Source organism: Erythrolamprus reginae, chromosome Z, assembly GCF_031021105.1.
Source record: "Erythrolamprus reginae isolate rEryReg1 chromosome Z, rEryReg1.hap1, whole genome shotgun sequence".
NCBI classification, from domain to species: Eukaryota; Metazoa; Chordata; class Lepidosauria; order Squamata; family Dipsadidae; genus Erythrolamprus; species Erythrolamprus reginae.
In genome coordinates this window covers 48,121,259-48,140,021 of record NC_091963.1, presented here as the reverse complement: position 1 = coordinate 48,140,021, position 18,763 = coordinate 48,121,259, and the positions used below count along the sequence as shown (strand labels likewise).

At 40.3% G+C, this 18,763-nt stretch overlaps 1 protein-coding gene across 8 annotated transcripts in view; it reads left to right on the top strand.

The window, feature by feature from the left end:
• The window catches only part of ANKRD28 (ankyrin repeat domain 28), a 120,060-nt gene that overhangs the window by 85,080 nt on the left and 16,217 nt on the right, over positions 1-18,763 (top strand). For all 8 annotated transcript variants that reach the window (XM_070727725.1, XM_070727721.1, XM_070727722.1 and 5 more), the window contains 5 exons: positions 3,504-3,621; positions 5,142-5,355; positions 6,086-6,173; positions 6,271-6,354; positions 13,103-13,248. In XM_070727725.1, the coding sequence (XP_070583826.1) occupies positions 3,504-3,621; positions 5,142-5,355; positions 6,086-6,173; positions 6,271-6,354; positions 13,103-13,248 (650 nt within the window). The remainder of the gene's footprint in view (positions 1-3,503; positions 3,622-5,141; positions 5,356-6,085; positions 6,174-6,270; positions 6,355-13,102; positions 13,249-18,763) is intronic.

Below are 18,763 nucleotides of genomic sequence, written 5' to 3'. Positions count from 1 at the left end.
CCTTCTTAATCAGGGGGGAGTTGGGGAACCCTTGCAGGGTAGTGCCGAGGCTTTAAATAAATTTTTTTGCAGACAAAATCGCTCAGATCTGGACTAACCTTGACTCCAATTGGAGTGCAGAGTCGACTGACAACAAGTCAGGTGACGGGGCCATCTTAGTCCATCTGTTTGGAGCAAGTTTGACCTGGTGACACCTGATGAAGTGGACAAGGCCATTGGAGCTGTGAGTTCCGCCACCTGTTTGTTGGACCCGTGTTCCTCCTGGCTGGTCTCGGCCAGCAGGGAGGTGACAATGGAGTTGCGTCCAAGAGATTACCAATGTTTCTTGAGGGAGGGGTCCTTTCCAGCTCCGTACAAGGAGGCACTTGTGCGCCCCCTCCTCAAGAAGCCTTCCCTGGACACAGCCATACTTAATAACTATCATCCTGTCTCCAATCTTCCCTTTAGGGAAGGTTGTTGAGAAGGTGGTGTTACTCCGGCTCCAGCGGTCCTTGAAAGAAGCCGATTAACTAGGCCCTCGGCAGTCAGGATTCAAACCCGGCTACAGCACAGAAACTGCTTTGGTCGCACTGATGGATGATCTCTGGTGGGCCTTGGACAGGGGTTTATCCTCTGTCCTGGTGCTTCTTGACCTCTCAGAGGCTTTCAATACCATCGATCATGGTATCCTTCTGCGCCGATTGGAGGGGTTTGGAATGGGAGGCATCGTTTTACTACCTCTCTGGTTGGTCACAGTCGGTGTTAGTGGAGGGGCAGAGGTCGACTCCTAGATCCCTACCTTGTGGGGTTCTTCAGAGGTCGGTTCTCTCCCCTCTGCTGTTTAATATATACATGAAACCTCTGGGTGAGATCATCCAAGGGCATGGGGTGAGTTACCATCAATACGCTGACAACACTCAGCTGTACATTTCCACCCCATGTCCACTCAGCGAAGCAGTGGAAGTAATATGCCGGTGTCTGGAGGCTGTCAGGGTCTGGAAGGGTGCCAACAGACTCAGACTCAATCCAGACAAGACGGAGTGGCTGTGAGTACTGCCTCCCAAGGACACGTCCATCTGTCCGTCCCATCACCCTGAGGGGGAATTATTGACTCCCTCAGAGAGGGTTCGCAACTTGGGCATCCTCCTTGATCCACAGCTAACTTTAGAACACCATCTTTCAGCTGTGGCGAGGGGGGCATTTGCCTGGGTTTGCCTGGTGCACCAATTGCGGCCCTATTTGGACAGGGAGCCTTTCCTCACAGTCACTCATGCCCTCATCACCTCGAGGTTCGATTACTGTAATGCTCTCTACCTGGGGCTACCTTTGAAGAGTGTTCGGAAACTTCAACTTGTCCAAAATGCAGCCGCGTGAGCAGTCTTGGCCCTTCCAAGAAATGCCCACATCTCGCCATCACTCCGCAGACTGCATTGGCTACTGATCAGTTTCAGGACACAATTCAAAGTGTTGGTTATGACCTATAAAGCCCTACATGGCATTGAACCAGATTATCTCTGAGACCGCCTTCTGCCTCACGAATCCCAGCGACCAGTGAGGTCCCACAGAGTTGGTCTCCTTAGGGACCAATCAACCAAACAATGTCGGTTGGCAGGACCTAGGGGAAGAGCCTTCTCTCTGGGAGCCCCGACCCTCTGGAATCAGCTCCCCCCAGAGATTCACACTGCCCCCACCTTCCTTGCCTTCCAAAAGAGCTTAAAAACTCATCTTTGCCGCCAGGCTTGGGACTTTTAGATTTTTCCCCTGACCACTGAATGCTTTAAGTATGATTGTTGAATGTTTGGTCGATAATTTTTTCTTTTAATTGTTTTTAAATTGTAGTATTAATTGGATTTACATTATTGTTCTGTTTTTATATATGCTGTGAGCCACCCCGAGTCCTCGGAGAGGGGCAGCATACAAATCCAATTAAATAAATAAATAAATAAATAAGAGCTATAGGAGAGACAATAGGACAGGGGACAGAAGGCATGTTAGTGCGCTTATGCACGCCCCTTACTGACCTCTTAGGAATCTGGAGAGGTCAACCGTGGATATATTTATTTATTCATTTTTTTTTAATGCTGCCCTTCTCCTTAGATTCAGGGCGGCTTACAACATGTTAGCAATAGCACTTTTTAACAGAGCTAGCATATTGCCCTCACAATCCAGATCCTCGTTTTACTCACATCAGAAGAATGGAAGACTGAGTCAACCTTGAGTTGATGATGAGATTTGAACTGCTGACCTGCAGATCTAGCAGTCAACTTTAGTGACCTGCAGTATTGCATTCTACCCACTGCGCCACCTCGGCATAATATAATATAAATTCTATACATATATATATATAGATATTACATAATATAATATAAATTATGTAATATCATTATTATTCTGATTATATACTGCCTTTTTGTGAGATAATTTGAGGTGGCTTCAGTAAGAGTTTTCCTAAATTATATCCTCATAACAACTATGAGGAGGCATGTTTGGCTCAAAGTCATCAAGAATATTCTATGGTTGATACGGAAATGACTGGTGCAAGTAGTTGTGACAAGGGACTACAATGTAGGAAAAGCCAAAATTGGTGGAAGAGATCTGTATAACGGCTTTTCTGGCAATCTACCCTTATTCATAGTTAGGAAGAATTTCTTGGTGTAATTACATCAGCTCCATTGCCAATGCAACAAGGAGTAAAATATATTTTAAGTCCCCAATAAACAGAGTTTGGAAGCAGTTCATACAGACCCATGTCTAATTCACTAAATTATAAGTTCTGACTTCTATATAACATAATCAAATTTCGATATTCTGCAATCATAGCCACTCTCAATAAAAGAATTCCTGTGGAATTGAGTTCTTGATTTAGTATACCTCACGGGGCTGATATCATCTGCTGTTTGAGCAGGAACTACAAGTGAATGAAAACCCCCAAAATGCACATCAGTTTTATCAAAGCATACCTAATAACCCCATTGAAAACTAAAGATGAAAGATCCATGATACTAAAGTAATTGGCAATATACTGCCACTGAGTTTTGTCACATATTACTTTAAACTTGTTCCTCCCCATTCAGACCCAAAAGGCAAAGGTTCAGATTATCTAGCAAGAAATCTAGTTGTTGTAATAAAAACATAACAGAAAATGATTATTTTATTTAGGAATATAATTTAAAGATCATAAATACATTACAGAAATATGTATCCAAAGGCTATACATTAGAGAATATTTGCAAATGAAAATAGGAGTTAGTGTTTTTTGCAGTTCTTTTTAAAGAAAACTACAATACAGAATAATATCATATTACTAAAAACAATAACATGAATAGAAAGTATAGCAACTTTGAATCCTAGTTCTGTTTCACAGTACTTTTTGGGGTAGGGAAGAATAAAGACTTGACTCCCGGTGGAGGTCTAACAACTCGTCTATCAGGTTTCCTTATATTCCTTCTCCCTATTTAAGCAGGTTATAAGCATGATAGTAGAATGAAGTTATTATTGTACCTTATATTACCTTTGTCTTCCAGAACCCCTTTGATGTTGTCTGTTCTTAACGGGCATACAGATTGTGTTTATTCCTTGCTCAACAAAGGAGCAAATGTAGATGCCAAAGATAAATGGGGAAGAACAGCATTACACAGAGGGGTAAGAGAGACAGCAGGTGTGTCCCCCTACCCCCAGCCTGCTCTTTGCTTCAATAGGTAGCATTGCTGCAATTCAAACTAAGGTAACAGAAATATTATGTTGGATCCAGACTAAGCAGGTGTCACTGAAATCATAACTTATAAATGCAATTGATTGTACTAAAAATATATTGCAACAGTCTAAATCCAGTTTACTCTATTAATCTCCATTCATATATTTAAAAAATGTAATTTACATTACCATGGAAGAGTGGCTTCCAGTGTATTATCTTATTCTTTAGAAAGATTCCATCTGTATCCAACTTCATATTTTGATCACAATTGATCTGGCAGAATATATTTTATCTGTTTTCAGATTCTCTTTGCCATCAGCCATCAGAGATTAAAGAGCAGTAATGGGTAACTTAGTTTCTAGGGAACTACTGATAAGAAGGGAAAATAGAGTACAGAGAGTTGGAATTCAATAGTAGGCATTCCAAATTGTGAGATAGAATAATTCGCTAAATCTGTTTTATTTTTTATTTCAGAATCTCACCATTTATGGAGTTGATAATTTATAACTTAAGAATATTTCCCAAATCTTCTTTATTTTCTTACATTAAATTCTGTGTGGTATCCTAGGCTGGAAAAAAACTAAAGGAATACAAGAAAATATATTTATCAGAAAACAGAATGGACATTTATTAAAATGTCAAACAACATTAATATTTAAGAATATATGACTAGGGCAGTTGGTGGGAAGCAGTTCCATGCCTTGAATGTCAGAGCTCAAAATCTTAAGTCTTGGTAATGTGCTGAAGACGGAAAATTTGTCCAAAGCAAGAGTATTTCTATAGTTGGAGGACTGAGTTCAAATTGATCAATCTATACATCTGATTTACCTTCATTTAACTTCATTATATATCATCTACAATGTAATGTAGATACTTAGTGTAATCCAGGAAATCAGTCTGACTATAATGGTTTAGATTTTAGCTAAGATGTCTTATTTGGTTAAAGAACATTAGTCCAGCAAGACAACTATTGAACAAGCTGGATTAATCATAAGATCCCATCTGACTTTTTATATCCACAACTACCTAGCTCCATTGTACTCTTTGAGCTTGGTGTGTGTGTGTTTGTGTGTGTGTGAGAGAGAGAGTGTGTGTGTGAGTATGAGTGTTGCTGGTACTTACACAACTAAGTACCAGCAATACCTCCAGTGTCCTAGAAGATGTTCAATGCAATAACATCACCCTACTTAGATAATGAAAAGTCTGCAAGAAAATATCCAGGATCAGAGAGCACCAAGGACTCCATGGTTCAATCCTGAACTATAAATTTTCTTTTCTATGGTAGCTTTGTTCATTTATTGATATAAAAACTAATAAGCAACTGTATTGCATATAAGTTTTTATATCAGCAAAGCAACTGTAGCAAAATAGATGAAACCTGGTGTTGAGGAGAATAGCTTCTTTATTTTTTCATATCTGCAAGTTTCTATACGCATGCTTAATGCACATTTTATTAATTTTTTCTCAGGCAGTTACTGGCCATGAGGAATGTGTAGAAGCATTACTTCATCATGGTGCAAAATCCACATTACGAGACTGCAGAGGACGTACACCTATACATTTATCTGCTGCTTGTGGACATATTGGGGTATTAAGAGCACTCTTACAATCATTGTTACCTGAAGATACGATACCTGTTGACAATCAGGGATATACATCATTACACTGGGCATGTTACAATGGTAAGAAAATAAATATTGTATTGGTGGGAGAATGGTAGAAAATAAATAGAATTCCTAAAATGATACAGGAATTTCAATAGGTTCTTGCCAAATGCAGTTTTTGTTTCTAGACACTTGCTATGTTGATATGTATATATTAAATCTCTTCAGAATATTGTAAATTGATTAGTCATAGAATATATAATCAGTAAATTTATAAAACAACCAATTATGACAACCAAACTAGGCAGATTTTTAAGTGTCTCTAAGTAAAAACTAAAGGAATATGAAAACCTACACGTGTTCTACTCTTGATTTCATCCTGAAATTATTGCTATTGGCTATCTGAAACACGCACACGCACACATATCAGAATAGTTATGAGCAATGTGGTGGCCTTGTAGTGAAGATGCTCACATCTCAGGAGATACTCAGGAAGATGAGAAGATGCTCAGGAGGTTGAGAATTCAATTCTAGGTAGTGGCAGATATTTCTCTCCCAGGGAACAAGAAAAAAATACCTATTGTGAATTCTGCATGGTGTCAGGAAGGAGATCTGGCCCATAAACACTCAGCTCCATTCAATTGTCCAGGCTCTAACCAGAAGTAAGAGATTACAGGATCATAAAAAGGAGGGATTTTTTCATAACAGGATAGTTAAATAGTACAGTGGATTATATGTATATGTGTTCATTAATAATAAAAAAATGAACTGTATTATGTGCTTACTCTCTAGTATTTAAAACTTTTAGGTCATGATTACTGTGTGGAATTTCTTTTGGATCAAGAGGTTTTTCAGAAAATGGAAGGAAATTCTTTCAGTCCATTACATTGTGCAGTGTAAGCAACTTTTGTATGACCCCAAAATACTTCATTATGGGTTTTTTTTAATCGAACTTCAGTTGTGGAATTAATTTCTTTTAAAATTCTTTGATAGGATAAATGATAACGAGGGTGCTGCTGAAATGCTAATTGATGTACTGGGATCAGAAATTGTTAATTCTACAGATGCAAAGGCAAGGTAAAGTTGGAAATATTATACTGAAGAAAAATACTAAATATTTTAAAATACTTAATTCTGATATTTTGTTTAATCCTAAATTGATATAAATAAAATGAAACTATAACCAAATAGGTATAACTGTGGATCTAATATATAACAAAGGTTGCTCTTTGCTTTGAGTTTCTAGTTATTTTTAGTTTTCTCTTGTGTGCTGTTAGATTCCAAACAATGGATTAAATCTCAGTCAGATGATTGATGACTGAATTAATTATAATAATTGAACACGCCCTCTGGGCTCCGTTGTAAGAGCCCCCAGTTTCAAAACCAAATCCGAGAAAGAGGACATGTTTCTTACGTTAGTAATCAATTGAATATTTTAGCTCATTGCTTGGACTTTCATTTTTTAAGAAAAACATTTGTATTCAATATCTATAGGAATATGGGCTGGCTAGTTGGTGAACCAACTTTTGTTGGTTGCTAGAATCCCTGCCCTACGGGGTTAAACTGCTGGGGGAATAATAATTTGCCTGAAGGTCCCTGCCCCCTGGGGTTACACTCATTTTAAAGCTGCTGCTGTTGATTATGACACCCTGCTTGGGTGTCACAAGGCATACTCCAATGTTTGTTTAAGCAGTTCAGCTTTGCCGCCGCCACCACCACCCCGGCTGAGCATTGCAAACTCAAAATTGATGGTCAGTGTTTCTCAGCTGATTAGAAGTTCTGCAGATGATACTTGCCTGTCTGATTGGGAGCCTTCCGAAGCTTTGGCGCATGCTGGAACCTCCCAAATGCCTGCGATCAGCTAGGATTCACCCTGGTGTTCCCATTTCAATCTGGAATGACTCGTGCAGCTGTAGTCATTGGAAGCCATGTTTGGGAGGTACAGGCAGTCCTAGACTGGTGGTGGCCATTTTGGATAGGCTACATATGCCATACTTCCTGTTACTATGCAGGTGGCCATTTTGGATAGAACAGGCATGCTACACTTCCTGTTACAATGCCAGTAGCCATTTTGAGTGGCCTCTAACTGCCAGTGGCCATTTTGAATAGAGAAAAGTTCACAATTTGGCCATTTGCCATTAGGCATTTATCTCGAGCAGCTGCTTACTTGTATTGCCTTAATTCCCGAGAGCTTTAGGCCTGATTACTAATTAACACCAGCCAGGGATGAGTGTTTCCACCAGCCTACCACTATTTCAGCCAGAGTTGAACTCTGTTGTGATTCCAGTGCTTATAGCCCTCATTAAGAATGGCAAACAAAACTGCAGACTTTGTTGCAGAATCAGTGGCAACCCCTACAATTGCGAAGAAAGCCTCTTCTAAGAGCCATTCTTCCAAGGGGAAATCAACTGCTGCTGGGTTCACAGCTTCAGTGCCACCCCAGGCTTCTCCCCAAGAGCTATCCCACCAAGCTCTACAATTACTTCACCCTCCCCCCCCAAGTCCTGCCTTACCTAGCACTCCTCTGCATCAAAATCTTCCCACTGGATCAGCAAAATCTGCCCACTAGATCAGTCCATGGATCAGCTGAGGCAGATTGGTCTCCTAAACACCAACCAGAGACACATGTCATGCCTATAGAGGAGGCAGTAATCCAGGTTCCTCAGGTGGGAGCAACTGCCTTACCTTCTGTTCCTATACCTATGACACCTCCAGCTTCAACCTTTATTCCTACAGCTGCAGGACTGCGCCAAGGGGCGGATACGTAGCAGCAGTTGCCTTCTGCACTCCAGGACATGATTGCAAATGCCTATTCGCAAGACATTGCCATGGGCATCCAGCAGAACCTGACTTATGTTGCAATTCCGCCCACCTTGCAGGGGACCTGGGCCCAGGCCCCTGAAACACATTTGGTTCACTTCCAGAAATCCCAGGAGGAATCACTCCGTGAGGAGAGCAGTATCTTTAATGAGGACTTGTCGGAAGATGAGGATCTTTCCGCAGAACAACCATTATTTATGGGTCTATTCAAAACTTCCCTTTTTAAGACACTACTTCATAAAGCTAAGCTTACGGCTAAATTGGTAGTGGCTACCCAATCTGCTGCCCCTTCAGTGGCAGGCCTGTTTGCAGAACGAGAAAAAGAGACTGATTGTTTACCATCTTCAAGGATGTTTATTGAGAATATCAAGAAATCTTGGGGAAGTCATGCAACATCACCAGGTCCTTCTTAAATGGTCTTCACCAGCACCAGGTTCTTCTTCAGTGGACAACTTGCATTCTGGCTTTGGACCAGTCTCGTTTTGTCTGCAGTAGTGCCCTCAGAGGTGGCTGAGAGTCTCAAGCCTAGTGACAGAAAGGCAGAATCAATCTTGCACAAGTCTCATCAAGCGGCAGCTTGGTCTGTCAGAGCAGCTACAGTGGCCTCTTTCTTCAACATAACATCCATCATATGGATCAGGGAGATAGTCCCGCTTGGGACCTGATGATGCCCGGTTGTGCCAGGATCTAAACAAATTACTGGCAGCAGCAGAATATTCAACTGAGGCTACGCTTAATGAGCTATGGCGATAAGTGTCACTTCTCGGTGTATGTTGTGGCTTTTCAGCTGGCAGGTGGATGCCCGCTCCAAATGGAGACTGGCAGCAGCTCCCTTTCCTGGAGCCAAACTCTTTGGTGAGCCTTTGGAGGCTATTCTGGTGGAAGATAAGAACAAAAGTAAGGTCATTCCCAGGAGTCAAAGATGGACTGACAGGCATTCAACACCTTACTACCATCGACAGCCCTTTCGTTAGGAGCCTTCCTTTGGGGCCCCCACACCCAAAGGTTGTATTTTCAGGGATGGATCATCAGGACAGATTCACCAGTCGAGACAGAGGCTGCCAGTTCTCTCAGTCCTTTCGTGCTACAGGATCCAGAGGATTCAGAAGAAACAAGTGACTTCAACTCGGACCTTCCCATTGGGTGCAGGCTTCAATCTTTCGCGACCGAATGGGAGGCTACATCATCAGATGCTTGGACCCTCCAAACTATCTGATCAGGGCTCAGGATGTAATTTATTTCATTCCTCCAACAGATTCATCCATTTCTCAACACCTTCAGAGGCCACCGAACGATCACAGATGGGGGCAGAGATAACCATCTCCTCTGAATAGAGACCATAGAGAGGGTGCCTCCTGAACAGGAGGACTTAGGCTTTTACTTCATCCTTTTCCTAGTTCCCAAGATTTCAGGAGGGTGGAGAGCCATTCTCAACCTCAAACAGCTCAACCTCTATGTCAAATACTGATGGATTAAAATGCACTCTCTGGCTTCCATCTTAGGATGCATCAGATGCCGGGATTGGTTGCCCTCTATTGACCTCTATTGACATTCCCTGTTCGCCAGTCCCATCTGCAATTCCTCTGCTTTTGTTACCAGGGCCTTCATTATCAATATAGAGACCTTCCGTTCAGCCTCTCATCAGCCCCCAGAACATTCACCTTGTTGGACATAGTGATGGCATCCCTTCGAGCTCATCCATTCCACCTACAGTCCTACTTGGATATATTATCACCCAATCAAAATCTTCTCAGTGTGCTTAGGCCAACCTCCAACTTACCATTTCAATGTTGCAGGCCTACAGGTTTTTGGTCAACTTCAACAAAAGCCATCTCATACCAAACACTTCTCTGCTACACCTCTGGGCTATTATAGACACAATCACCTGTGAAGTGTTTCTGTCCCCAGATAACAGATGCCAGCCTGTTCTGGTGGGGAGCATATCTGGAGTCCACTGATCCCAGATGGATCTGGCAAAATCCAACATCAATTTTCTGGAATTGAGGGCAGTGTCCTTGGCCCTGTGCCACTTCACATCCCACAGAATCAACCCGTCCTCGTCCTTACGGACAACATGTCCGCATGTTCCCATATCAATCGGCAAGGAGGAACGAGATCATGGCACCTAATGAAAGAAGCGGAGAGATTGTGCCACTGGGCATAATCTCATGTTCTGCCACTCAGGGCAGAATATATTTCTGGAGTTCACAATATACAAGTCGATTGGCTCAGCTGTACTTCGGTAGACTCAGCAGGGTGGCATCTCCATCTGGCTGTGTTTTAAAAGCTGTGCCTGAGATTCGGGTGGCCGTAAGTGGACTTGTTTGCCAGTCACAGCAACACTCAGTTCTAGAGATTCTATTCCCGCTTTCCAACACAGGGAGCAGAGAAGGTCAATGCACATTGTCATTTCCATCTCTTCCCCCTCATTCTGAGATAGATCTGGAAGCTGCTGGAGGAGAGAGCCGAATTACTTCTTGTTGCTCCTCATTGGACATGTCAACCATCTTGGGGACCTCTCAATCATCTCCAATCTTTGGCAGATCCCAGACTCCAGGATCTCTCTCAGATAGGGCTCTCTGCTTCATCTGGAGCCCCAATGGCTCCATATGACTTTCTGGCACTTGAAGGGAGCCTATTAAGAGCAGAGAATCTTCCCGATGAGATCATAGTTACCATCCAAGCTGCTAGAGAGGGGTTCGATGAGACGCATCTACAATTTGACATGGTTGGTTTATTGTTCATTCTGCAAAAAATCAAGCCTTGACCCATTGCTTCCTTCCTACAAACATGTTCTCACATTCCTTCAATCAGGCCTTTAAAAAGGTCTTGCAGCTAATACCCTTCAACAGCAGGTAGCCGCCTTGTTCACAAACATAAACATAGACAACCTGCATTTGTTAGTTTACCACCCAGTTATATGTGACTTTCTTAAAGGCACTGCCAATTTAAGGCCTCATGTAGATCGGTACTCTACTTGGGGTTGTGAGTGTCCCAGTCAGCCTCTGGAAATGTCAGATTCAGAGGAGGATTCAGAAGCTGTAATGTACCCTGATTTAAGAAAAGTGGGGGAGAGTAGTGGTGATGAGAGCTTAGTAGAAAATCCATCGGACGTTAGCATGGAAAGCAGTGCTTCTTCAGAGAATGGGAAAGTAGCAGATAGTCCTTGGTTAAATGCCAGATTTAGGAGGCTAGAAAAAAAGATAAGATGAGCTTTTGGGAAAGAGGTTTTGAATCTGCTAATTCAGAATGTGTAAATTAGTTAATACATCATATCCGGAGGTGGCCAGAAATGAGGGACACTTTTGTGCAAACTGAAGAAGACAAGATCTATCTGCCATTTCTCCAGCATAGTAAGTTTTTAACATTGCATGATAAAACTGTTTAAAATTAGCTTGAACCTGAGCCAGAGATAAAGAGATGCTAGAATTTGACAATCTGCTCATTAGAGAGGATTTATAATTTTGTAAATTCAGCCTGTGAAATTGGAATGTGTTTAGCGCACTGTAGATGTAACATTGGTGAATTTCAGTGTGGAAGAATAAAGAAAGAAGTGTTATTTTGAATATCCAAGCCTGTAAAAAGAGCATTAGCTCAGCTGGACCAGAACTCTTGGGACCTATCACTTGTCTTGGACTCACTCACATTTGAATCATTGAGCATGATTTCTCTTTGTTCCTCTCCATCAAGACAGCCTTCATTGTGGCGATCACATTAGCCAGGAGAGTATCTGAATTGGCTGTGCTTTCGGTGAGGGATGATTTCTGTCATTTCCATCTGGACAGAGTGGTCCTTCGCATGGACCCATCCTTCATACCTAAGATGAACTCCTGGTTTCACCAGGCCCAGGAACTCATCCTTCCAGACTTCTGTTCCAACCAACTTCATCGTCTTGAACATCGATGGCATTTTCTTGTCTTCAGATGAACCCTCAAGATATATATTGAGCGCGCGGCATCATTCAGTAAATCAGAAGCCCTATTGGTAGCTTTTCAACTGGCATCTATAGGTTGCAAAGTTTCTTCTCAAGCCATAAGTTGATGGATTAAAGTATGTATCACTCAAACTTATGAAACTCAATCAGTCAGTCATATTTTGGTCACTTCACAACTGGACTACTGCAATGTGTTCTATATGGGGCAGTCCTCAAAAACCATCCAGAACCAGAGGTGGGTTTCTACTGGTTCTAACTGATTCTTTAGAACCATTAGTAAACAGTGATGACATCATGGAGCTGGTTCTGTCAGTGCCAATCCATGGGTGCTGTTTTTTGCCGGCGGCAAGGTAACTTAAAACTCCTCTCTGTCCCTGTCTACAGTTGATTCACAATGCATCAGTCAATGGGCACTTCTCTTGCTCATGTGTCACCACTACCATATGAGCTAAATTAACTGCTAGTTGGGGTATTGGGTGCAATTCACGGTGCTGGTTGTTACTTTTGAAATCCTTCATGACATAGGATCTGGTTATCTGAAGACCCCATTGTTTATGTCCACTTGCTATATTCAGGCAGAGTGGATGTATTCTAATTCACTTCTGTTAATTGCTCCCATCTTGTGGTATCTAAGTAGCATGCTTTTTCTGTCACAGGCCCAAAGAGTATGAATGGCATCCTCTCTGCTGCTATTCTAATCTTGGTTTAGTCCTAGTTAATGTGATTAATGTATTTGGGGGGAAGAGAGGGAGGGATTGTTCTATTTTGTTTTGATGAACTTTTTTAGTCAGATATCTTGTTTTGTCTATGGTTTTTATTAGGTTAGTTTAGTATTATATTTTTTTAAATTGCCCAGAATTGGCTAGAAGACTATAATAAATAAGAGGCTAGTGATTTTTTATGTGAGCACCATATGCTGCAACATTTTATATATATTTTTTATTGATCTTCTTTGATCAATTGATCTTAAACTTTTAAGCATTTTTACAGATTTATTAATATAGGCTTTCCTATTTAAAATCACGGTTATTTTTGTTTCTAAGAACATTTGTTTTCTTTTCCCCTTCTTAGAACTCCTCTCCATGCAGCAGCCTTTACAGATCACGTAGAATGTTTACAGCTTTTGCTTAGCCATAATGCACAAGTAAACTCTGTAGATTCTTCTGGGAAGACACCTTTAATGATGGCTGCAGAAAATGGGCAAACAAATACAGTTGGTAAGATGAAAACTAATTTTATTGTTATTAGTGTTAATCAATAGTATACTACTGTAAAAATACAGCATTAGGATCAAAAGTTTTAAATAAAAAGCAACTAGGTCAGCCCAGAAATTCAAGCAAATAATATTCTCTGTTTTCTTAATAAATGAATTGGATTTATAGCTAAAATATAAATCTTTGTAAAAACATAGTGTTCCTTGAAGTAGGATTAACAAACCTGTGCAGCAAAACTCTGCCAACCTGTCGATAACAGCAAAGAAACACAGACAGTTATGATTCTTTGCTACCATCTAATGATCATCTGTATTGTTGCTGGCCAGATCTAGTAGTCACCACTTAAAACTATTGCAAATCTTTCCATTATCAATTTTTTTTCTCAGAGTTGGGCTTAAAAGTTTGTGAATTCTTTTTGAATTTTCAATATCTGCATAAATTTGACCCAAAATTATATGGCACACAAATATGTACATTGGGAAATTGTCCCAAGATACATATTTGCATATAGCAAAATTATGGAATAATCTAGGATTATCATTTGATTCAAAAATTAATGTCAAATCTTTCAATCAATGGAATGATAAGCTTGAGTGTGGGAGGCCCTGTCTTATTTAAAGAATAGAATTCTGGATATATTCACTATCAAAATCTGATCTGCATAACACAAGTATATGTCACGGCTTAAACAAAACTGGTTTCAGTGGATCTCCAAAAAACAATTGACAGAATTATTTTCAAAGATTTTGGATTCAGCTAGTTCACCAACAGGCAGATCGAATGCAAATAAAGGACATCAACGCCATTGAATTATCCAGGAATTCAACTAAGATCATATCAAGAGCAAAATGTATAATATTTTGGGAGATGTTTATCTTCTTCTGTGACTTGTACCAAGGATATACCACATTTTAGACCATATTTTTTAGAAATACGGAAACTGTTAAAGACATCACAAACTTTTAAACTCTATTGTATAGTGAAGTAAACTTAAATACAGTTTTCAGTGGCAATTGGGACCAAGAACTGTTGCTATGTAGTGGTAAAATACAACATCACATCTCAGATTTTGATGAAATTTGGCACATAGTTTCTTTATGATATAAAACTGCTGTGCAAAATTTTAGTTCAAAAGACTAAAAATTGGGAGTTCTAGGAGACCTCAAATAAAGTTTGCAAAATGCTAAGTCAGCAAAAATGACATTTTGGGCCAACTTCTAGAAGCTGTAAAAGTGGCGGTTTCAGTAGTATGTTGGTGATATTTGGAGAACCTGCACACCTTGCAATGCTTTATAAACTGGCAAAACCCCATGTACATAGTTCTCTTACTTTTTCCATGGTTCAGGCTCAAACTTTGTAAAAAAATCCTGAAAAATGAATTTACAGCAATCTTTTCCCACTTAAAAAGATGAGAGAGGCTTGTAATTGACGTCATAGGTAGACCTCAACTATGAGATACAACATGAAAAAACACATCCAGAAAATCACATTGTCTGATTTTTAACCAATTTATTTGCAAATTATGGTGGAAAATAAGTATTTGGTCACCTACAAACAAGCAAGATTTCTGGATCTCACAGACCTATAACTTCTTCTTTAAGAGGCTCCTCTGTCCTCCACTCATTATCTGTAGTAATAGCAGCTGTTTGAACTTGTTATCAGTATAAAAGACACCTGTCCACAACCTCAAACAGTCACACTCCAAACACCACTATGGTAAAGACCAAAGAAACAAAATTGTAGCCATGCACCAGATTGGGAAGACTGAATCTGCAATAGGCAAGCAGTTTGGTGTGAAGACTGTGGGAGCAATAATTAGAAAATGGAAGGACATACAAGACCACTGATAATCTCCATCAATCTGGGCCTCCACGCAAGATCTCACCCCGTGGGATCAAAATGATCACAAGAATAGTGAACAAAAATACCAGAACCACACAGGGGAATGACCTGCAGAGAGCTGGAACCAATGTAACAGGCTACCATCAGTAACACAATATGCTGCCGGGGACTCAGATTCTGCAGTGCCAGACGTGTCCCCCTGCTTAAGCCAATACATGTCCTGGCCCGTTTGAAGTTTGCTAGAGAGCATTTGGATGATTCAGAAGAGTATTGGGAGAATGTCATATGGTCAGATGAAACCAAAGTAGAACTGTTTGATAGAAAAACAACTAGCTGTGTGTGGAAGAAAAAGAATGCTGAGTTGCATCCAAAGAACACCATACCTACTGTGAATCATGGGGGTAGCAACATCATGCTTTGGGGCTGTTTCTCTGCAAAGGGACCAGGACGACTGATCTGTGTATATGAAAGAATAAATGGGGCCATGTATTGTGAGATTTTGAGTGCAAACCTCCTTCCATCAGCAAGGGCACTGAAGATGAAATGTGGCTGGGTCTTTCAGCATGATAATGATCTCAATTACCAGGGCAACAAAACAGTGGCTTCGTAAGAAGCATTTCAAGGTCCTGGAATGGCCTAGACAGTCTCCAAATCTCAATCCTATAGATAATCTTCGGAGGAAGTTAAAAGCCCGTGTTACCCAGCGACAGCCCCAAAACATCATTGCTCTTGAGGAGATCTGCATGGAGGACTGGGCCAACATACCATAATTTGCAAATAAATTGGTTAAAAATCAGCAGACAATGTGATTTTTCTGGATGTGTTTTCTCATGTTGTGTTTCATGGTTGAGGTCTACCTATGATATCAATTACTTTCATCTTTGTAAGTGGGAAAATTTGCACAATTGGTGTCTGACTAAATACTTTTTCCCCACTGTATGTTTATTACACAATTCTACCATGGTAAAGCAATTTACCCAAAAACCTGAAATTATAAAACCCCAAACTAGTAGATAGTTTTCAAATGCAAAAAGTTCAACCAATTAATCCCAAAGCAAGAGATGTAAAACTCAAGCATTCAGCAGAGCATAGCCAATAGGTTGTTTTACCAAGTTTTTAAAGACACAGTCATCATAAGCAACTTCCACTAGGCAGTCCAGGAATGAGTAGTCCAAGTACCAGTTCCAAGAACTGCAGAACTAGCAAGACAAGTCCAAACTCTCAAGACAAGAGCTGGGTGCTGGAATCACGGAGCTGAAGAAGATATGTATTGATAAAGTGAATGACTATCCAAGAACAATCCCATCCATGCACCTGGTTAAATAATTTCAAATGCAGTGTTTCTCATTAGAAGGGAAGAGATTGTTTCCTTGCCAACCTCCTCTGTGCTTCCCTTTGTTTCACTCTTCATATCCATGGATTGGGTGGGTGTGGCAGCTGTACCTCATTGGAGGCAGCCTATTGCTACTCTATAGCACTAACCAGCAGCAGCCGTGCCTCTACTTCTCCAACTCATGCGAGTAACTATTCAATCGGTTGGGGGATTTCTCTGATGTTTGACTGTCTGGAGATTGGTGCCTCTTTCTGATGACTCTGTTTCCAGCTTGTCTTCATCATCAGAGCTAGCAACTGATGGGGGCCAACCCATCTCCTCATTTCAGAGTAATTTTGAAAGGTAGCTGACCAAATGACAGAATGAACAAAGAACTACTCTGGTTGCAATTTGTAGCCCTTATTTGTGTTCCTAGTTTTTGGTGGCAGTGGACATTATTTCCTTACTATCATTCCCATGGCACCTTTAATATGTCTTAATTTTTTTAATATTTTCAGTTTCATAATTTTAGTATTAGGATTAAGTTAGTTTTGCCTTTCAGGAGGCATTTGAAACATATACAGTGAATATAGGAAGTCTATACATTCCAGCTAAAATGCCAGGTTTTTGAGATGTAAAAAAATCAGACTACAATAAATCAGTTCAGAATTTTTTCTACCTTTAATACAACATATAAATTATATTGCTCAATTAAAAAACAAATTGTAATTTTTAAGGGAAAAAATAAACAAAAAATTATGTGATTTACATAAAGATACTCATTCTTAAACTAATACTGTGTTGAAGCATGTTTTGATTTTATGACAGCATTTATTATTTTGGGATAAGAACCTATTAGCGTGGCATATCTTGTCTTGGAACCTTTGCCTGCTCTTCCTTGCAAAGGTGTTTGAAAATCTAAGATTGCAATGGCATCTTCTGTCCACAAACCTCTATAGATCACCCTACAGATATTCCATTGAATTCAGGTCCTGGCTCTGGCTGGACCATTTCAGAGCTTTGATCATCTTCTGATGAAGCAATTATTTTGTTGATCTGGAGGTGTGTTTTGGGTCATTGTCATGTTGAAAGGTGAAATTCATCTTTCACATTTTAGCAGAGGATTGAAGGTTTTGTGGCAAAATGGACTGATATTTGGAACAGTTCGTAATTTCCATTTTGACTAAACCTCCAATTCCACTTGAAAAAAATCCACCCCAAAGCATAATATTGTCACCACTATGCTTCACTGTAAGTGCAATGTACTTTTGATGATGCATAGTTTTGTTCATGCGTCAAACATACTTTTTGGAATTATGGCCCAAGAAATCCAACCTTGGTCTCATCAATATTAATATGTTTTCTGATATGTTTTTGTCAGACTTAATGTTTTTGTAAAATTGAGCCAACATGGGAGATTATTGCTACATGTAGTATGCAACCAGTGCTTACCAGAAATTTTTATAGCTCCTTTAATGCCAGCCTCTCAGAGCAGGTTTTTTTCTTGTTTTTTCATCAATTTTGGAGGGACCTCCAATTCTTGGTAAGGTCACTGTTGTGCCATTTATTCTCCACTTGCGAATAATAGACTTCACTGTTCTATGGTATAGGCAGTGCCTTGGAAATTTTTTTGTATGCTTCTCCTGACTGATACCACCCAATAATAAGAACCCTTTGATGCTTTGTAAGCTCTTTGCAGACTATGGCTTGTGCTGTAAGAGAAAACTGAGTAAATGTCAGAAAAATCCTACTAGCACAACTGAACTTTATATGGGCTTGAACAGAGTCATTTTAAGTCAGTGTTTCTCAATTATTTTCTGTTACACCTGACGGAAAGAGAATCCCACTGAGAGAAATCAGCCTGTTAGAACTGAAGTGAGGCTTTCCAGAGGTCGAGGAATGAAAGCTACAAGCATTCATTATTAAAATGAAGTTAATTTTTATTGTAAAAAGTAAAAAAAAATATTTTTGCCGGAGAGGCATAAAAACACGTCTTACATCTTAGCTAGTAAGAAGAAGAAGATGTCTGCCAGCTTCTCTTCCTGCGTGAGGGAAGAAGTGAGCAAAGCACTGTTACATCATAGAGAGGGAGGAGCTACATTAACAAACAGAGTTAACTATTTAACTACAGGATGTTTCTTAATGTCTTTGGAGGCTGTCAATCCACAGCGTGACACCCCTTCTTTGGCAGTCATCAGAGACATAAGGGACATCAAGACATCGGTTCACTTAAGGCACATTTTGTTGGAGAGGTATTCATGTTGATCAGCTGGCAACGGCTTATTCAGCAAGTCAGCGATCTGCTCAGTAGTAGGAACATACTGGATTTTCACTAATCCTGCTTTCACACTCTCTCTGGTATTT